At 39.4% G+C, this 21,985-nt stretch overlaps 1 protein-coding gene across 4 annotated transcripts in view; it reads left to right on the top strand.

The window, feature by feature from the left end:
- Window positions 1-21,985, top strand: part of MYOM1 (myomesin 1) — a 195,149-nt gene that overhangs the window by 47,730 nt on the left and 125,434 nt on the right. For all 4 annotated transcript variants that reach the window (XM_035270670.3, XM_078347837.1, XM_035270669.3 and 1 more), the window contains 3 exons: window positions 8,033-8,173; window positions 12,637-12,922; window positions 14,059-14,216. In XM_035270670.3, the coding sequence (XP_035126561.1) occupies window positions 8,033-8,173; window positions 12,637-12,922; window positions 14,059-14,216 (585 nt within the window). The remainder of the gene's footprint in view (window positions 1-8,032; window positions 8,174-12,636; window positions 12,923-14,058; window positions 14,217-21,985) is intronic.

The raw sequence follows: 21,985 nt of genomic DNA on the forward strand, positions 1-21,985 counted from the left end.
GCCACTTTTTGAAAATCATATCTCTTTAATTACTCCTTTATTGCCTTCTTTTGTATTAAATGGACCCTTTTCCTGTATCGTTTTAATTCTTTTGTTTCTTGACTGTATTCTTTAAGCTATTTTCCTAGGGATTGCTTTAGGAATTACAATACACATATTAACTTATCTTTATCTACTTCAGATAGTATCTACTCACTGAATATCAGTAAACATAGAAACTTTGCTCTAATTTAGCTTCATCTCCTTCTCCCTCCTTTGCACTATTGTCAAGTATATTACAACTATGAATGTTGCAAACCCAACAATGCAATACAATAAGTATTTTATACAACATTATGTCTTTTAAAGAATTTAAGAGAAGGCCGGGCACAATGGTTCACATGTGTAATTCCAGCACTTTGGGAGGCTGAGGCAGGTAGATCTCTTGAGCTCAGGAGTTTGAGACCAGACTCGGCAACATGGTGAAATCCCGTTTCTACAAAAAATACAAAAATTAGCTGGGTATGGTGATGCATGCTTGTAATCCCAAATACTTGGGAGGCTGAGGTGGGAGGATGGCTTGAGCTTGGTAGGTTGAGGTTACAGAGTTTTGATGACACCATTGCACCCCAGCCTGGGTGACAGAGCAAGACCCTGTCTCAAAAAAAAAAAGGAATTCAATAGAATATATATATATATGTAAAAATTTACATACATATATGTGTATGAGCTTATATACATATAAATGTATATGCATATGTATGTATACACTTATATACATATATGTGCATATGCATGTGTGTATGTGTATATGTACACACACTGTCTTTTTTATTTACCCAATTATTCACTTTCTGGTGTTCTCCATTTTTCTGTGGGGGTTTAAATTACAATTTTTTGAGACAGAGTGCAGGGGTGAAATCTCGGCTCACTGCAGCCTCTGCCTCCCAGGTTCAAGTGATTCTCCTGCCTCAGCCTCCTGAGTAGCAGGGATTATAGGTGTGCACCACCATGCCCAGATCATTTTTGTGTTTTTAGTAGAAACGGGGTTCCCCCATGTTGGCCAGGGTGGTTTTGAACTCCTGACCTCAAGTGATGCACCCACTGTGGCCTCCCAAAGTGCTTACAGGATTATAGGCATGAGCCACTGCACCCGGCCAGATATAGAATTCTTGATTGACATTGTTTTCCAGGACTTAAATATGTTATGTCAGTGTCATTTTTCCTGAGAAATCTACCATTAACAATATTATTCTTCCCCTGTGTGTAATGACTCATTTTACTCTTGATGCTTTCAAGGTTTCTCTCTGGCTTTGACTTTCAACAGCCTGACTTTGACATTTCCAGTTCTGTGTATCTCTTTGTGTACTATTCTACTTGGGTTTTTTGAGCACCTTGGATCCATAGGTTAATATTTTCATCAAATTTTGGAGGTGTTAGTCTATTATTTATTCAAACATATTTGCCTGCTCTTTTGCTCTCTCTTCTCTTTCTGGCACTGCCATTACTCCTATGTTAATATGTTTGACATTGTCTCACAGGTTTCTGAGGCTCCTTTAGTTTTTCTTTATTCCTTTATCTCTCTGTGCTTTAGAGTGACTAATTTCTGTTTTCAACTTTATTGATTCTTTCTTCCCTTATCTAATATCTGCTGTTGAGTCCCTCTAAGAAATTTTCATTTGTTATTGTACTTTTTAACATGGGTTTCCTTTGATTTTATTTTATAATTTATACTTCTTTCTTGACATTCTCTATTTGTTGAGTCATTGTTGTAATACATTCCTTTAACTCTTTAAACACTGTTTCCTTCAGTCTTTGAACATATTTGTAGTTGCCGAAGTCTTTGTCTGCTAAACCCAAAATCAAGGACAACCCAGAGACAATTTTTGTTTAGTACTATTTTCCCATTGGTGTAGATTACATTTTCTATATCTTGGCATGTTTCATAACTTTTATTGTTAAAAATGGGACATGTCAGATAATATATTGTTACAATTCTAAATTCTGAATTTTCCCTGAAGTGTGTTGTTGCTGTATTTTGGTTTTGGTGTTTTTCTTTTTTTAAATGTAGTCTTGCTCTGTTGCTCTGTTGCCCAGGCTGGAGTTCAGTGGCATGATCTCGGTTTTGTTTAATAACTGGCTGGATGTATTTGTAGAATCTCTTTAACTTCTGTGTGGCTGCAGGTGTCTCTGCTCAGGTTTGTTTTGTTTTTTAAATACTTGTTCTCATTTTTAAGCCTGAATTCCTAGGAATCACACTGTGATTGCCTAGGTTAATGACCAATGAGTGGTCAGACATTGTGCCCAAATGTCTCAAGACAGTAAAGCTTCCACCCTCTGGCAGTAAATCTCTGTGTGTGTGTTGGGGAGCACAGTTAAAGTGTGCAGGTAATTTTAAAATAAGTCTGGTTTTGCTTAATTCCAGGCTGTCTTGCCTGTCCTCTTCACATGAGCACAGGCAAACAGTCAGCCAATGATGTGTGGAAAACTTGGCCCTCTCCAGTTTTTCCTACACATATGTGTATGGAAAGCTTATGAAGGCCCCTATGACTACCTTATTTCCCAGATCTTCCTGGTAAATTTCTGGCTGATCTACCAATCTGTTGCTTGCCCCAGGCCTGATTTTAACCTCAGGCTAGCTGAGCTGCTGGTCTTCCCTTGTTTATTTGCCACTTGGATTGCTACTGTTATTCACAATGCTGCTGGATGTGGGGTTTTATCACACTCTGCCCCAAATCAAGTCAGTCTTCCCTAGCCACTCCTTTTCATGCCTTTTCCCATCTTGGTTGAACTATCTTAAGGACTAAGCCAGGGGTAAGGAATGGGAGAAACCTAGGCAGGAATGACACACAGACTCACTCTGCTGATACATGAATATCAGTCTTTTGTTTGTTTGTTTGTTTCTATGAATACAGTCAGTAAAGTGTATGCCTTTAATTGATTTTTAGAGCCCCAATTGGTTATTTTTGAATGCGTTCTATGTCATCACTGCTTTGGGGAGAGGAATGGAGGAACTACTCCTTCCGCCATACTGGAAGTCCCAACTCTGCATCAGTCATTTTTAATCATTACTCAGCTGATTCTGATGTGAAACCAGGGTTGAGAATCCTTGAGTTAGGGTTTGATGACAGGATAATAAATCTTTATTTCACATCATTCAATAAACATGTATTGAGTCGTGTCAGGCACTGGGCACAGTGCTGAGCATATAAAGATCATTGAGACCATCCCTCTTCTGGAGTAGTCACAGGCAGTGGGAAAGACAGAGAAACCAGTAATGCAGTCTAACCCGGATCATGTAGGAATGGGTGATGCTGGCTTTGGGAGCACAGTCAGCAGAGACAATTCCCACAGTGTGTCCTTTCTCTGGAACGTGCTGATAGACTGTCAGAATGTTTTCAGAAAGTAACATAGCCATTAAGCAGATCTATACTTCCCATAAGCATGAATACATTTCTTCATCCTAGTGAACCTGGAACAATTTCCCCAAATTATATGGTGATTATAAACATAACTTTAAAGGGGCAGCATTTTACTTTATGTACAGTTTAATAAGTTTTTTTGTGCTTTATTTTTAGCTGTAAATGATGATTTCATAACTTCAATTTAGGTGAATAAACTCAGGAATAGCAACTCAATATCAAGGTCATTATGGGCAGTATGACATGGTTTTATGGTCTCCAAACTGGGGAGTCCACAAAGACAAGCCATTGGGGTATAGAATGAAATAGTAACACTACTTTTAAAAAAGAAATGTGGTCTTTAGCTTTTTTCTATTGATTGAATGTTTCATAAAGAAGACTATTTATACACTAGTATATGGATAGAACTTATAAATAAACAAATATATTTAGGTGGTATGCCCCCAGTATTTTTTTTTTTTTTTTTTTTTTTTTTTTGAGATGGAGTTTCGCTCTTGTTACCCAGGCTGGAGTGCAATGGCACATTCTCGGCTCACTGCAACCTCCGCCTCCTGGGTTCAGGCAATTCTCCTGCCTCCGCCTCCTGAGTAACACGTGCCACCATGCCCAGCTAATTTTTTCGTATTTTTAGTAGAGACAGGGTTTCACCATGTTGACCAGGATGGTCTCGATCTCTTGACCTCGTGATCCACCCGCCTCGGCCACCCAAAGTGCTAGGATTACAGGCTTGAGCTGCCGCCCCCAGTATTTTTTAATTAAGAGTACTCAGTCATAAAAGTTGGAGATCCCAGCACTTTGGGAGGCCGAGGCGGGCAGATCACCTGAGATCAGGAGTTCAAGACCAGCATGGCCAACCGGGTGAAACTTCATTTCTACTAAAAAGTACAAAAATTAGCCAGGTGTGGTGGCATGCACCTGCAATCCCAGGTACTCAGGAGGCTGAGGCAGATGAATCATTTGAATTCGGAAGGCAGAGGTTGTGGTGAGGCAAGATTGCGCCATTGCACTCCAGCCTGGGCAACAGAGTGAGACTCTGTCTCAAAAAAACAAGAAGTTGGAGATGACTGGTGTAGTGAAAAGAACACTAACCTGAAAATCAAGAAGAGATGAGTGCTAGTCCCAGTTCACCAGCAACTCACTGTGTGAGCATGGGTGAGCTACAAACACTCTCCAGGCTTTGCTTTCCACATCTGCCAAATCAAGGGCCTGATATAAATATCTCTGCATTCTCTTTTAGCTCTGAGATTCTCTAAATGGTTTTGTTTTTGCTTTTCTTGTTATAAAGTTGAATAAACAGAGGGTTATAATGTTTTCTGTTAAGTATTTGAATCAGATGCTGGTGTAAGTCTACTTCTGAGTTCTTGGAATATTTCCAGAGAGTGCATTTTGTACCTTGGCTACATCTGTTCCCTGTAGTGCTAGCAGTCAAAGATGTATGTGATAATGCCCTACACACCAAGATATGTATTTAAAATCTATTAACTGTGGACAGAGTAACAAGGACATAGCGTAATTGGTAGGGGAATACAAAGAGATGTACCCAGATATAGATACAGTTACAGGCTCATAGATACCTGTGCACACACAGTCAACCCTTGCCTATTGCTTAATTGGATTGCTTTAATCGAAATTCAGAAAGCTTCAAGATTTAAGCTAAGTACATTAAAAAACACTACATGTAGTTTTAGTAGGTAAGGACTGACACCAATCCATACATGTTAAGTTTGGTATCTACTCAGAAACTGAGTTGTTGGCTTTTTTTCAAAACTTAGATACATAAAAGCCCAAGAGGTTAGCAAGTCCTTGCTTAGCTCTTTGATTGATTTAAGTTCAAAGAAATTTAAAATCTACATATTCTATATAACTCCTCTAGGAACATTATTTAACTTTGAAATTTGATAGAGTCAGATGACGGACTTCAGAGTTCATGGATCATGACAAAATAGACTATGGATGGTTTTTCTTAAGATAATTATGCTTATTATTACATAGTCACTTTCTTTAAAGTTTGTGTCTCTGATTTAGTTTTGTTGGCAGCTTCAATAAATAAATGTCTTAGCATTACTAAATCATCAGTTCGCGTTGTATTTTAACATCGAATTCTTCACATACTCTTTATTAGAAATCAAAGTCTTGAAGAAATATTAGCATAATAAAAGTCAAGATCTTGCATTTTCTAAATAATACTATATAACACACAACATCATAATGCTTTTTAAAAATTCTTCTGTTCCAAATAAAGAGTGAAGTGGAAGTTGGTGAAAGAAAGTGCCAGGAGTCTTTAGCATAAAGTTCAACTATTAAAAATCAGCTCCTACCTTGGAAGGACATGCAAGGAAAAAAACAGCTGCTGTGATTTGCTTCTGAGAATGGAGTGCTCATATTATGGCACATTCTATTTAATAAATGTATTATTTTAACAATTTATCTTAAAGGATAAATGACAGAAAAAAGAACAATGCCATGAAAAGAATGGCAAATCGTAGCTATTTTGATGTAAATAAATGTCGCAAAATAATGAACTCATGAGAATATGACTGTAGCCACTCCAATGGAAGTAAAGAGAGGAAAGCAAAAGCAGAAAGACAGGAGAGAAATTAGAAATCCAACTGTTCTAGAAATGTGGAAAAAATGAAACTCTTAAGCCCTATAATTTTTTCATTTTGGATGGTAAATGAATAAAGCGGTGAGGAGAAAATACCACTTTAAACTTAGATCTGTATAAGCACAGCCTGTACTTTGTGACCTGCTGGGGTATAGAATGCAGTCGTTTTGCTGCTGCCCAGGACAGCCGGCCAGGAACAAATGTCACCCTGGCTTCCAGTTGGTAACCAATCCACAAGCTTGAATTCAAAGTTCTAACCTTTAGTTTTAATGCTGATCATAGAAAAAGAGATAGATATTCCCCCCACTGGGGTGGGATAGATATTCCCCCCTGGGGGTGGGGTAGACAGTGGAGAAGGAAGAGTTTGGCCATTTCCATGTGACCTCCCCTGTGCTGGTTGTCTTCTCTCATCGTCATATAACCATTTTGTACCATGTATATACTTGACCTCTCTTCTGCTTTTGATTGGGTAATCTCTTCTGCTTTTTCAAATGATTTTCAAAGATTAAGAAATGGTCAAGGTTTGGATGGTTTGGAAGGTTTTTCTATTTCAACTGGGAAGTTTGACTTTTCCCACGTCACAATACCCCTATTCACCTTGTCTTTAGATATTCTCTAGACCAGGGGCTTTTAAAAAATATATTAACCTTTTTTTAGAATAGTTTCAAATTTACAAAATAATTACAAGGATAGTGTAGAGAATTCCCATACAGACTCCTATTGCTAACATCTTTCCTTACTGTGTAGATCAGGGACTTTTAGCCCAGAGTCCACGGATTGACTTCAGGGGGTCCATAAACTCCTGAAGTTTATGCCAAATTATCTACGTTGGTATGAAAATGCATTTCATTTCATTCAACACTATATAGATTAAGACTATTCATTTCATCCTTTTTCTCTGCTGTCTCTACTCTCATGTTTTCCACTTCCCTAGTCAATTGGTTTAATAGAACACTGCCTCCAAGTGCACATTTGCACCAGTATGTATGCATAGGAAGACAGAGCTGATCAAAGGCTTCTTTATCACACCCTTGTGAATCACGGAGTCACTTGGCATCATGTGTTCCCATAAAATATATTAACTCTATTATTTGATAAGCCCCATGTCCTTTCAAAGGCAGGAGTCACCTATAATACATAATGGTCTTAGTGTAAACCAAGGGTTCTACATTAGAATTATCTGGGCTCCCTCTCTAGAAAAGTGTGCATTTTAAATAATCTCCCCAAAGAATCTGAATGCACGATGTATCAAAACCATTTATATAGACTGCCTAAGTTGGGCGCAGTGGCTCACGCCTATAATCCCAACACTTTGGGAGGCTGAGGCAGGCGGATCACAGGGTCAGGAGTTCGAGACCAGCCTGGCCAACATCGTGAAACCCCATCTCTCCTAAAAACAAAAATTAGCTGGGTGTGGTGGTGGATACCTATAATCTCAGCTACTTGGGAGGCTGAGGCAGGAGAATCCTGGGAGGTGGAGATTGCAGTTAGCCACGATTGCACCATTGCATTCCAGCCTGGGCAACAATAGCAAAACTCCGTCTCTCTCTCTCTCCCTCTCTCCCTCTCTCTCTCTCTCTCTCACTCTCTCTCTCTCTCTCTCTCCCTCTCTCTCTCTCTCTCTCTCTCTCTCTCTCTCCCTCTCTCTCTCTATCTCTCTCTCTCTCTCTCCCTCCCTCTCTCTCTCTCTCTCTCTCTGTGCCTAAATTTCCAACATTACATTAACACAAAAGGGCATTTAAAACTGTCATAAAAGCATCACTCTTTTCTCTTGAGACTTTAAGTGGGGAAAAAGCTATGAAATTACTGTAGCCATAAAATAATTATCACTGTTTTTCTTTTCTGTCTATATAGAGTCTATTATTTGAAATCTTTCTAACTCTAATTCTAAAGATAAAAGGTAACTGTAACATTAGAGATCTAGGATTTGGTAAAAATTGTCCCCAGTTAAAACTTCCTGAATCAGTATTTTGAATATTATAAATGCCTTTTTGGTTATTGTCTGCTGTTATATGGTTTATTTCAGACTTACAGATTCCAGTCTGCTGTTAGATGATTATTCATCCAAGTTGAGCCCCAAACCAAAGAGAGCCAAGCACAGCCTTCTGTCTGGAGAAGAGAAAGAAAATGTGCCCAGTGACTACATGGTACCCATTTTCTCAGGACGGTGAGTGTGCTTTTCCTTCCTGTCTTTAATTATTAGGAACTATATAGTAAGTGCTATAGGAATAGCAGATTATAGTCATAATTGCTATGGACAGATTGTAGAAATAGCAGCTAACATTTATTGAGCACTTGTCAGATTATAGTAAAAGCAGCTAATCTTTATTGAGCCCATACTATATACTGATTGTGTAAGGTCTGAGGAAGCTTAGAACCCTGCATTGAGAGACATGTGTTAATTGTTTTAAAAGGGACTTCTGTTTCAGAAATTTTGCTATCACGTGGGATAGCTACATGACAAACAAGAATGATCAGAACTTAATGCTGCTTATAGAACTAGCTGGAATGGGAAAGGGATCCTGGGGTGCTGGCGATTGGACAGGACAGCCAGAGTAAAAATAAAGCTCCAAAAGCTATAAAATATTGGGTGATTTTTTTATTATTGTGTATATATATTATGTTATATTTTATGTATATATAAAATACATACATGAAAGTCCCATGTAGGCCTGGTCAATGCAGTGGACATGCCCTCTGCACTCACAGTGTGCTTCTGGAAAATATCATTTCCTCTGCATGGCACCTGAAATTTCCACTTACACTCCAAATATGTGTATATTTGAGATAGGTTGTCACTCTGTTACCCAGGCTGGAATCCATGTTGCTCACTGCGACCTCAACCTCCCAGACTCAGGCAATCCTCCTACCTCAGCCTCCCAAGTAGCTGGGATCACAGGCAGGAGCCATCAGCCCAGCTAATTTTTTAAAAAGTTATTTGTAGAGATGGGGTCTCACTATGTTGCCCAGGCTGGTCTTGAACTCATGGGTTCAAGTGTTTTTCCTTGCTTGGCCTTCCAAAGTGTTGGAATTATAGGCATGAGCTACCATACCTGGCCTGGGTGAACTTTTTTTAAAAACCCAAGATGATATGGTTAGGTAGATGAAAAATATCTTGGTTGTCAGTGTGGTTTTAATTATTATTCATTGGGGGGCAAAATCTCATCATAATTTGAATGCCTTGTTCAATGGAAATAAATTGCTATTTACTTTGAGGTAAACTTCAAACAAAATTATCACAAAATGACAAGTCTGTGTGATGCCAATTTTCTATCTTTATTATATAAGCATTTTTTTTATTTTGAGCGGTAATCATATTCAAAGGAAAATGTGTCCTGGACACCAAGATTAAAGCTGAACAGGATCTTTCTGGTTCATCTCCTGTTTATTTCCCTTTGAACAGAGAGAGTTATTCCCACAGCTTAGGTGACACTCAAAGTGAGGCCATCCTCTAAGAGCAAATGTCATGGAAAAGTAGATCCTCTTGGAAGTCAGGAAATAATTTTGTTGTGATTGACGGTGACCGACTTCTGTCGCCTGTGCTTTTCTTTCCATTGCCCTCTGACAGTTCCTTTCTGACTTATGTCAGGGGCTAATGTCATAATTGCTCTGAACCCAATTAGGAAGGTAAAGGGATAAATAACATTCTATTTTTAGCTTTTTATCTGATATCTTTGCTATCTCTGATTTTTTTTAAGTGAACTTTCCAGACGAACATGCTTTTGTTGCTAAGTATGCATGCCCAGCCTTTTGGCCGCTTCACAGTAGCTTAATGTAACTCGCATTCCTTATAGGAGATGGTAGGCTAGGAGTAAAGTCTTTTGCCTCCAGGATTTTTCCCACTCTATTTCAAAACATCATTTAAAAACCACATCAGCTTAACACCAGCTTAAATGGCATGACTCCACCTGGCAGGGCACAAAATGAAGCTTCTCACTCCTAACATCTTCTCCCTGCTCTGTGCTCTGTCCATGCCAAACTATTTGTCTCTTCCAGGCCAGTGTCAAGAAATGATCATTTACCAAATAAATTGTGATAACAGAAGATGTGAATAAAAATTGATCTTCTAGGCTTTATTTTCTAGCTTTCCATTATATCTATATAGCATCATCACCTATACTCTATTACTGTGTTGAAAATAACATTTCACAGTGGTTTTGGCAGTTTTCATCTGAGGAGAGGACAGGAAAGAAATGAACATTTGTTCAGTATCTATTATTATTTTCTGGGAATCATGCAAGGTGCTTTATATAAACCATCTTGCTAAATCTTCCATACAACCCTGCAGAGATATTAATGTATCAATGTTTTGGATAAGGAAATCATGGCTCAATGACTTGCTGGAAGTCCCATGCCTGGGAGTGTAAGAATTGAAAGTCCCATGTAGGCCTGGTCAATGCAATGGACATGCCCTCTGCACTCACAGTGTGCTTCTGGAAAATACCATTTCCTCTGCATGGCACTGGAAATTTCCACTTACACTCCAGTAAATCAGGTAAACCGTGTCAACAAGAGATTCTGAATTGAGACTGTCAGAGATTACAGAGCACTGGGAGATTTTAATTTTATTTTTACTATGTAGTAGTATACTTTTGTCACATGTTAGCCTCACAGTTTTGCTTTTGTGTCCAGATTATGGCAGGGTTATAACAGATAAATCCTGACTTTTACTTCAAGGAGAATAGCCCTGCTGCCCTGGATCTAACATATTTTCTAAGGGTAGTTGCCATGTGAAATAATTACAGTTTGTTTTTCAAAGTTTCACTTCTATGTAAATGGAAAAGGCAAGGAGACTATCACTTCATTCAGCCCTCTAGAGCTGTGTCAGCATGTCCAGTATCAGTAGTAATGAAAACTTAAATATAAAGTTCTCTTACTTGCAGCCTGGGGCAAGACTAGCATTGGATATGATCCATTATTCCATGAATTGAAACAGATCACAATGCTCATTTCACATCTCCCTAGAATATACTGACTTCTATAGAGAATTTCAAGCAAATTCTCTTGATGGTTTGTTTTGTATTAACTTAGTAATTCATTCACTTCCTATCTTGTTAAAAAAAGAATGAGAGGTCATTATGTCAGGACACTAAGCTAAAAATCTTTCATTCTTCCTCCCCCACAAATGATAATGGACATGTTACTAACATCTGGAGTAGGGATTAGCTTATTATTATTTACACAGAGAGAGAAAAACTGTAAAATTTATTCATTACATTTAGTCAGAAACAACGTGGACTCATCTTCTCTGCCAGACGTTTTAGGAATATTCCATGAGAAACCCCAGACTCGGCAAATGTGTGCTGCATTGATTCAGATGCTAGGAACTTGCAAACACAATGGCAGCATTTGCTTACATTCTGAAGTAATCATTCCTGGAATGTATACTTCTGAGTTAAGAGGCTAAGGAGACTCAATTTCAAAAGAACCTTCAATATAATCAATACACTCTTTCACTGAAACATTTTAGGAGATTTACAACAAAAGGCATTGAAATATGTTAAAATAATTAAAATATTTTTAAACAACATGAATAAATCACAGTACAGATTCTACCATAAATAGGCATTACACTTGGGGTGTACCACTCCCTTGCTATTGTCATCACGAATAATAAGTCACACTCATAAAAGTCACCACTTCCATTATACAAGTTTGATAATTTCTTAGTGTATAGCATAGGTACACACATAGTATATGCACACACAACATGTATTATCTTAGAAACAGACCCAGAAGGCATAAGGAACCTCATGTAAATTCAGAACTTATTCATACATGCAGCAACTCCAGGCAATGCATTACATCAGCAAAGTGACAGAATCCAGATCAAGCTCCTACTCATGTATCAGGGTCACAGGCACACACACTAGATCTCATTTGAATATGGCTTTTCTGGAAAGGAATCATAATCTTTTATCATAAACAAAATCATATTTAAACACCCTAAGACAACCAGTGAGACGACCTTGGGGCAAGTTATCTAACTTCTCTGAACCTCGTTACTGTATATCTAAAACAGAAATCATAATTTATCTCGGCTGGTCATGGTGGCTCACGCCTGTAATCCCAGCACTTTGGGAGGCTGAGGCTGGTGGATCACATGAGGTCAGGAGCTCGACCTGACCTCAGCCTGGCCAACATGGTGAAACCCCATTGCTACTAAAATTACAAAAAATATTAGCTGGGCATGGTGTCAGGTGCCTGTAATCCCAACTACTTCGGAGGCTGAGGCAGGAGAATTGCTTGAACCCAGGAGGCCTTGAGGTTATAGTGAGCCGAGATCGTGCCATTGCACTCCAGCCTGGGCTAGAAGAGTGAGACTCTGTCTCAAAAAAAAAAAAAAATGTTTATCTATAGGGTTTGTATGGGGATGAAACAAGATAGTGTATGTGAAAAGCACCAGGGCCATAATAGGTGTTATTGTTACTGTTATCATTATTATTGGTATTTGTTAAGGCAAAAAACACTTCTGTACATGAAGCGTCAACTTCTGATTTACCAGGTTTTTCTATATCAGATTTTCATTTGGTGCAAGATAATAGTGTCTGAGATGTGGTACTTTGAACTTAGTAAAATCACAAGATCTTATCACTGCCATCCATACATTTTGCCATTTTTGCGTTTTAGTCAAATGCATGTCAGTGGAATTACAGATACGGAAGAAGAAAGAATTAAAGAAGCTGCTGCTTATATAGCCCAGAGGAATCTTCTTGCTAGTGAGGAAGGAATCACAACATCTAAACAGTCCACGGCATCCAAGCAGTCCATGGCATCCAAGCAGTCCATGGCATCCAGGCAGTCCGTGGTTTCCAAACAGGCCACGTCCACTCTCCAACAGGAAGAAACTTTTGAAAAGAAGTCAAGGAAAGTTGCAATTCGAGAAAAGGCAGAACAGCTGTCCCTGAGGAAAACAGTAAGAAAAGACACTTTAACATAACTTACAAGGTGGAAATCCATGTCACAATTTGTGTGTGTGTGTGTGTGTGTGTGTGTGTGTGTGTGTGTGTGTGTAGATATAGATTGATTTGTTTCTTCCTTTTTTGAGATGGAGTCTCACTCTATCCCCCAGGCTGGAGTGCAGTGGCATGATCTCCGCTCACTGCAGCCTCCACCTCCTGGGTTCAAATAATTTTCCTGCCTCAGCCTCCTGAGTAGCTGGGATTACAGGTGCATGCCACCACACCCAGCTAATAATTTGCGTTTTTTGTTTTGTTGTTTTAGTAGAGATGGGGCTTTGCCAAGTTGGCAAGGCTGGTCTCGAACTCCTGACCTCAAGTGATTCACCCACCTTACCCTCCTAAAATGCTGGGATTACAGGCATGAGCCACTGCACCCAGCTGATTTGTTTCAAATGAAGAAATATGTGAACTTTTGGAGAAACAAAACATAAGAAAAAAAAGAGAAAGACATTCAAATATTAATATGTAGGTCAAAGAAAGCAAACAATAGTTTTAAACTCCATGGAATTTTATGTTTTAAGGAAATTAATGATTTTTTAAAAACCTCAAGAAATCCACCTTAAGGAAGTGAAAAATGGCCAGGTATGGTGGTTCACACCTGTAATCCCAGTTTTAGGAGGCCAGGCAGGAGATTACTTGAGGCCAGGAGTTCAAGACCAGCCTAGCCAACGTGGTAAAACCTCATCTCTACTAAAAATACAAAAATCAGCCAGGCATGGTGGTACATGCCTGTAATCCCAGCTACTAGGGAGGGTGAGGCACAAGAATTGCATGAACCTGGGAGGTGGAGGCTGCAGTGAGCCAAGGTTGCACCAGTGCACTCCAGCTTGCCTGCAAGACAGAGCAAGACTATATCCAAAAAAAAGAAAGGAAAAAGAAATGAAAGATGTGTTTTAAGCTTAGAATGTTAAATGTCAAATAACTACATCTGTTCTTAAAAGGGAGAAGGGCGTGCATTTTATCTAAACAAAATTAAGTTTCCAAATGGAAAAATAAAACTTTTGATTTCTATTTGTTATTTTAGCACCAAAAGTCACTTTTATTTAGTGGTATCTTGGTAATATGTTTGTATGCTTATTTGTTTTTTCAGTTAGAAGAAACCGAGGCATATCATGCCAAGTTAAATGAAGACCATCTTCTCCATGCTCCTGAGTTTATCATTAAACCTCGATCCCACACGGTTTGGGAGAAAGAGAATGTAAAATTGCACTGCTCTGTTGCAGGCTGGCCAGAACCTCGTGTCACATGGTATGTTATCTTTACGAAAGCTAACAGAATTCATTACATAATGTTAAGTTCACCTCTAGTGAAAACACACAGAACAACCATATGCAAGAGTCAAGGAAGGCATCTACAAGATTGTATGGGTTTTCAAAAGACTGAAGAAGTGTATTCAGATGAATTTTTATGTATGGAAAGAAAAAACAGTCTTGTATATATATATGCTACATGATAATACTCTATAATCCTATTATACAAATGGGTCTTTATTTTATATGAAGCATTTTAGTCAACCTATTTACATACCAAATATATGTCTGTAACTGCTATGAATGATAAAAGTAAAAATTAGCTTCCATCAACGAACTTTATGCAACATGGCAGGATTTTGTGATCGAAAGCAATTCTGCCTTTTACAAATAACTAAAACTCAGAAGGCTTCCATCTCTACTCCTCATGTGAGCTGAGGCCTTAATGGGCCTGCCTTCCTGCCTCCCTTCCCTCCTTCCTTCTTTCCTTCCTTCCTTCCTTCCTTTCCTTTCTTTCTTTCTTTAAAAAATTTTTTTTAAACCAGAGAGCTTAAGTGCATCAATTTATTTTCTGACACCAAGCAAAAGAAAAAATTGGAATGACAGATAGTACCCAACATGGGTCATATTTTCTTTTTATAAAGAATAAGCACTCTTTTTCTCCTTCCATAATATATCCTATTGCAGTTGTCAATAACTTTGTGATCCCTAAACTGAGAACTTTCCTGTGATATGTCACAAATATCTGCCACAGACAGCAGAAGTATGAAAATAATTGAGCCAGTTAAAAAAGAGATTTCAGCTTTACTCTTGGATGCAAATACCTGCAGCCAAGAGTAAAGCTGAAATCTCTTTTTTAACTGGCTCAATTATTTTCTTATGTTCAGGAGTGGTGGTAAATGCACCTTAGGTTGCCGTATAGACACTACATGAATGTCACTGTCACCCAGAGGGTCTGCCTCGCTTGTTCTTTTTTTCTGTTATTTCTAAAGTTGATCAGATGCCTGCCTAGCACTTTGGAGGTAGCTGATAAGATAAACCCACTTAACTCTCTAAGGTTATTCTTTTTTCTTTGGAGATGGAGTCTTGCTCTGTCACCCAGGCTGGAGTGCAGTGGCACGATCTTGGCTCGCTGCAACCTCCACCTCCCGGGTTCAAGTGATTCTCATGCCTCAGCCTCCCGAATAGCTGAGATTACAGCCACCCGCCCACACCCAGCTAATTTTTTGTATTTTTAGTAGAGACGGGGTTTCACCATGTTGGCCAGGCTGATCTCAAACTCCTGATCTCAAGGGACTCCTGACCTACTTCGGCCTCCCAAAGTGTTGAGACTACAGGCATGAGCCACAGTGCCTGGCCCCTAAGGTTATTCCTGAGGAGCACATGATGAGTTTTACCTGTAATCTTGAGCTGTCTTTGATGATTGTGAATTTACTTACAATTTTTCTATGTATGTAAACTCTTCAGGGCTTCTGAGTTTGGAAACCAAAGAATAAAAATCAAAGCTGGCTATGAACTATCAGGACAAATAATTTATAGTAAACAAAAATGAGAATGAAGGAAACATATTTCTATACAAATGAAGTTTAAAACAATCAATTTACGTCGGGCATGGTGGCTCACACCTGTAATCCCAGCACTTTGGGAGGCCAAAGTGGGTGGATCACGAGGTCAGGAGATCAAGACCAGCCTGGCCAAGATGGTGAAACCCTGTCTCTACTAAAAATACGAAAAATTAGTTGGGCATGGTAGTGGGCACCAGTAATCCCAGCTACTCAGGAGGCTGAGGCAGGAGAATTGCTTGAACCTGGGAGGTGGAGGCAGGAGAATCACTTGAACCTGGGCAGTAGAGGCTGCAGTGAGCCGAGATTGAGCCATTGCACTCCAGATGGGCAACAGAGTGAGACTTTGTCTCAATAAATAAATAAATAAATAAATAAAATCAGTTTACAAGCTTTAAAATAGAAAAATAGGTTAGTAATCACTCTGCCTTTGCCTGCCCTTTTTTGTGATTAGAGTTGCACAATTTGGCTTGTTAAAGGGAAATTTCCTCTTGAAAAACCAATTACTTCCCACCTCAAAAAAAATTCTTTCAAAACTTTCCTATGAAATGCACAAACAATAACAAATGTTTAGCCCCAAGAAATATTAGTAAAAATATTTCTTCTTTCATAAATTAAAATGTATAATAAATGAATAATTTAAGGCCTTTGTTGAATACATGCATTTATTATACAGTTTCCTATTTGTATTTTCCCACTTTAAAAAAAATTAGAGTTAAAGATGATTATCAAAAAGATACAAAGTAGCCTCTGGGAGATAACTATTTTATTCGTAAGCATTTATTTATTCTGTTAAGTATACAGCAACTTGAATAAAAACCTGGCCATGTGCCCTGGATAGTGTTATTAAGCAAAAGGGATGTGATTTGACAAACGCACAGCTCAGCTTCAGAGATTAGACTCCTTACATTGTGCCCTGTGGATCTGGAAAAAAGTATTTAAAAAATGGAAACTTTCCAGAAAATTAGGAGATGACTGAACTGTTAACCCTTCAAATTCCAGTTAATTTAAAAATAGAAATACTGTCCATTTGCAGTTATCCTCACTAACTGGAAATGGATAAAGCCTTCCCAGGTGGCTTTGAAATATTCACATCCTTTACCTGAGGATGTTACGTCCTAGGGGCTCCTTTCAAACAAAAGGGAAGGCACAGAGACAAGCTTCCTCTCTGGAAGTACTGGATGAGCCTCCTCTGGTACCTGCACCCCTTTAGTGCTCTTGGAGAGAACAACTCCTTCCAGCTCCGTGCGAAGCATCAGTCCTAGCGACTCCATTCCTTATTGTACATTCTCCCATGAGGGACAGACCAGAGCATTTCACAGATAGTCTCCTTGCCTTGCAAGCTAAGTGAAAAATAAATATTGAAACAAACAAACAACAAGGCTTCAATGAGCTCTGATCACACCACTGTGTTCCAGCCTGGGCAAAAGAGCAAGACTCTGTCTCTTAAAAAAAAAAAAAAAAAAAAAAAGGCTGGGCACTGTGGCTCATGCCTGTAATCTGGGAATGGTGGTGTGTGCCTGTAGTCCCAGCTACTTGGGAGGCTGAGGCAGGAGAATCACTTGAACCTGGGAAATGGAGGTTGCAGTGAGCTGAGATTGCACCATGGCATTCCAGCCTGGGTGACAGAGTAAGACTCTGTCTCAAAAATCAACAACAACAAAAAGAACTAGTAGACAACTAAGAACATAGTGAACTATACTTCTGAAAGCAAGATTTGTCCTGGGTAGAGCTGGAATTTGGACAATCAGCAGATAACTGATGATTGGAAATGGCAGTAAATAGGGTCAGGTTCAGGTTTTGTGGGCATGAAGCTGATGAAACTTGGAGGGCATTCTACAAAATGAATGAATAAATTAGAAGTATAAGCTAGGGCATAAGGTTTTGCAGGGATTTGGGTAGTGAGAGACCCTGAAACTTAAGCTTCATTTACTTCAAGTTAAATCCACCTCTGGGAGTCAACTTCTGGGTGGAATTAGTATATCTTCCTGGGAATGTTTTTAAAAAGTCATTAACTGGGCCCGGTGAGGTGGCTCACACCTGTAATCCCAGCACTTTGGGAGGCCAAGGTGGGCAGATCACTTGAGGCCAGGAGTTTGAGACCAGCCTGGCCAACATGGGGAAACCTCATCTCTACTAAAATACAAAAATTAGCCAGGCATGGCGATGAATGCCTGTAATCCCAGCTACTGGGGAGGCTGAAGCAAGAGAATCGCTTGAACCCAGGAAGCAGAGATTGCAGTAAGCCAAGATGGCACCACTGCACTCCAGCCTGTGAGCAACAGAGTGAGACCCTGTCTCAAAACAACAACAACAACAAAAAAAAAACCCAGCCATTCACTGGAGCACTAATTGACTTTGCACTGCTGGTACAGAGCACGAAATCTTCAGTAAGCAGCCTTCTCCTTGAAGAGCTGGGAACCCACAACCCAAGCAAGAACCAAGATCATTGGTGATGACATTGCTGGCATTTATACATTTTTGGTATCTGATTGCAGCTTCCTGGGTCTGACACTGAGGACAAGTATGATGGGGATATTGAGAATGCCCTTCCTGAATATCAGGAGGTTAATTAAAGGGGTAAATTTGTGACGATCTTCATATAACCACATTGCCTCCACTAGTAGCAGTTAAGTCCTTAGCCACGTCTTTCAAAGGCACCTGTGCTGGGCCTGGTTCAGTCAGAGCCCTTTCCAAAGAGGGTTTGGCTCCAAGTTTCCACTGGCACTCTTATGTCATGGGAGTCCCTGAGGCCTAACAGATGATACAAACACTCAGCAGCCGCTCTCCAACCAATCCCACGTTACTAACAAATCTATTTATGTGGAACCTAGAGGTTACCCAGAGAGCACTGAATGACAGGGTACACATCTCTTATTACAGTCCGGTGCAGAGATGGGATGCAGTACCTTCCTATTCCCAACACGCTCTGAGAGCAGCAGGAGGCTGTCCATGCACTGGCCTCCGTAGAAAAGTTAGTTACAGACTAGGTGTGGTGGCTCACATCTGTAATCCCAGCACTTTGGGAGGCCAAGGCAGGATCACCTGAGGTCAGGAGTTTGAGACCAGCCTGACCAACATGGAGAAACCCTGTCTCTACTAAAAATACAAAATCAGCCAGGTGTGGTGAAACATGGCTGTAATCACAGCTACTCAGGAGGCTGAGGCAGGAGAATCGCTTGAACCTGGAAGGCAGAGGTTGCTGTGAGCCGAGATCACGCCACTGCACTGAGCCTTGGCGACAAGAGCGAAACTCTGTCTCAAAAAAAAACAAAATAAAGAAAAAAAAATAGTTACAGAGGATGCTGCTCCACCCCCACTGTGAAGCTGGCCATCCTACAGGAGGACTCTGTCATCATGGAAGGCAAAACACATATGTAGTGAAAAAAAACTGAAGTTTTAAAATTTAATAGGGTACATTTATATAATAACTTGTATAATAATAGTCTTTCTGTTTAAGAGGAGAAGAAAAAAGCATTTATGTTTGTGTTTGTTTTATTTGCATAATGAAATTCTGGAAGTACATGTAAGAACCTAAGAAAAGCTATTTACCCTGAGGGGGAGCCTTGTAAAAGGAGACAAAAGTGCTAGGAAGTTACCAGGAAGGGTTCGCTGTGCACCCTTTATTCTTTCTGGTTCTTGAACCATCTAAATGTATTACCTAGTCAAATTTTAAACATTATGTAAAATAGTAGAGAAGGAAAAAGTTTTCTTTAAAAGGAGAGAATGGTGTTAATTGTATACTTTTTACAGAGCGGGATTCAGTTAAGTTTCTGGCCTGAAGCCTAGATTGAATTTGTCAATGGAATTCTTAATTGTAGCCCGAAGGAAGATTAGGTGAACTCACTCCAGCAATGTGTTGGTATTAGTGGTACTTGTCATTCACTCCCTCACTTGCACTCAAGCTTTCATGTCTATATATTGAACACTGAACTAGATCCTCAAGCAAAACATTTACAATACATGTTTAAAATTTTTCTGTTTCAGGTAGGTGACGTGGCTCATGCCTGTAATCCCAGCACTTTGGGGCACCAAGGTGGTTGGATCATTTGAGGTCAGGAGTTCAAGACCATCTGGTCAACATGGTGAAACTATCTCTAATAAAAATACAAAAATTAGCCAGGCCTGGTGGCAGGCATCTGTAGTCCCAGGTGTTCAGGAGGCTGAGGCAGAAGAACTGCTTAAACCCGGGAGGTGGGGTTTGCAGTGAACTGAGATTGTACAGGCTGGGGGACACAGTGAGACTTGGTCTCAAAAAAAAAAAAAAATCTTCAGTTTCACCAAAAAGTCATTGTCAAATAGATACTTAAAGAAATTAGTCATTAAGCTCATTATAATAAGTCAAAACCAAGAAATAAAATAGTTATGAAGGCAGAGATTTGGAAAACTCTTCTATTTGCACAAATTATGAAGATCCGTAAATTTCATAATAGAATCATGCATTGAGTTTATTTTCAAGATTAGAATTATTTATCACATCTTTAAATTTAGCAGTTACTATCATATTATCATTGAAAAAACAGCCTATATTTAAAATTGTTAACACAAATTATTTACAACAGTTTTCCAACATAAGGATTTGGAGTTTTATTTTGGATTTTTCTTACTTAATTCCAAAATCTATCCCAATGGGTGCTCTCTCTCTCTCTCTCTCTCTCTCTTCCCCCACTTTAGTTTTTAAAGTGGATGTATAGCGATTTATTCAAAACAGGAGTTTGGATTCTAAGCATCAATCTCATTTGTGGTGAGATTCAGTATGTTAAACATCATTTTTGGCTGGGCACGGTGGCTCATGCCTGTAATCCCAGCACTTTGGGCCGGCAGATCACCTGAGGTCAAAAGATTGAGACCATCCTGGCTAACATGATGAAACCCCGTCTCCACTAAAAATACAAAAATTAGCTGGGCATGGTGGCATGCACCTGTAGTCCCAGCTACTCTGGAGGCTGAGGCAGGAGAATCCCTTGAACCCAGAAGGCAGAGGTTGTAATGAGCCGAGATCATGCCACTGTACTCCAGCCTGGGTGACAGAGTAAGACTCTGTCTCAAAAAAAAAAAAAAAAAAAATCATTTTGGTGTGCATTATTTGTTGATAGAAAATAATTTTTGTGAAGGCTTTTGCTTGACCGTGCTTTACACTGCCAAAGAGCTTTTACTGTGACCCTATACTATCAAAGTCGGCCCAACATCCAAACTAACATTTGTCCGGGTGAATTGTGTGTTTTACACACAAGAAGGAAATGTTATTGGAAAAACTTATAGTATACTGAAAGCTCATTAACAATTCATAGACATTACATAAAAAGGATAAGAGAGATGGTATAAATCTGAATATTCACAGGGATTTAAGAAAGCTTTTGACACATAATCCCAGGGTGTGGATTAATCTCCAAAATTAGCCAATGACTATTTAGCTTGGAATTTCACGTTCCAGAAATAACAGCTGTGAAGTATATACAGAACGGGCCCCAAATCCTTCTTTTCGTCCCTGACTTGAAGCTAAAGACAGCCAGTCTCAAGTGACTCCAAACCTAAATGACTCACTGGGTGAAATTCCTTGGAGAATAGAATCAAATACCTTTCTGACTTAATCCTTGCCCACTGCTTTAAATGAAGAATTTCTCACATTGGTATCTGGAGCTCCAGAGAAAAGACTACAAGCTCTGCAGTCAAAGTGGTGTCTGATGCGTGTGTATATTTTAAACCCATTTCTCTTGCCAGGTGGTGATAATAGAAAAGTCATTAGCTGGAGGAAAGGCATTAAGGTGCTAAATTGAGTAGTACTGGAAGGAAAGGATGGTGGAGCAACCACGGGACCTGCAACATAGTTTTTTATTTTATTTATTTATTTTTTGAGACAGAGTCTCGCTGTATGGCCAGGCTGAAGTGCAGTGGCACGATCCCAGCTCACTGCAACTTTGGTTTTCCAGTTTCTAGCAATTCTCCTGCCTCAGCCTTCTGAGTAGCTGGGACTACCGGCATGCACTGCCATGCCCAGTTAATTTTTTTGTACTTTTTAGTAGAGACGGGGTTTTACCTACCATGTTGGTCAGGGTGGTCTCGATCTCTTGACCTCATGATCTGCCCATTTCAGCCTCCCAAAGTGCTGGGATTACAGGCATGAGCCACCGCACCCGGCCCTATTTTTTTTTAATTTTTATTTTTTTATTGCATTTTAGGTTTTGGGGTACATGTGCAGAACATG

This window comes from Callithrix jacchus, chromosome 13, assembly GCF_049354715.1.
Source record: "Callithrix jacchus isolate 240 chromosome 13, calJac240_pri, whole genome shotgun sequence".
In the NCBI taxonomy this organism is placed as follows: Eukaryota; Metazoa; Chordata; class Mammalia; order Primates; family Cebidae; genus Callithrix; species Callithrix jacchus.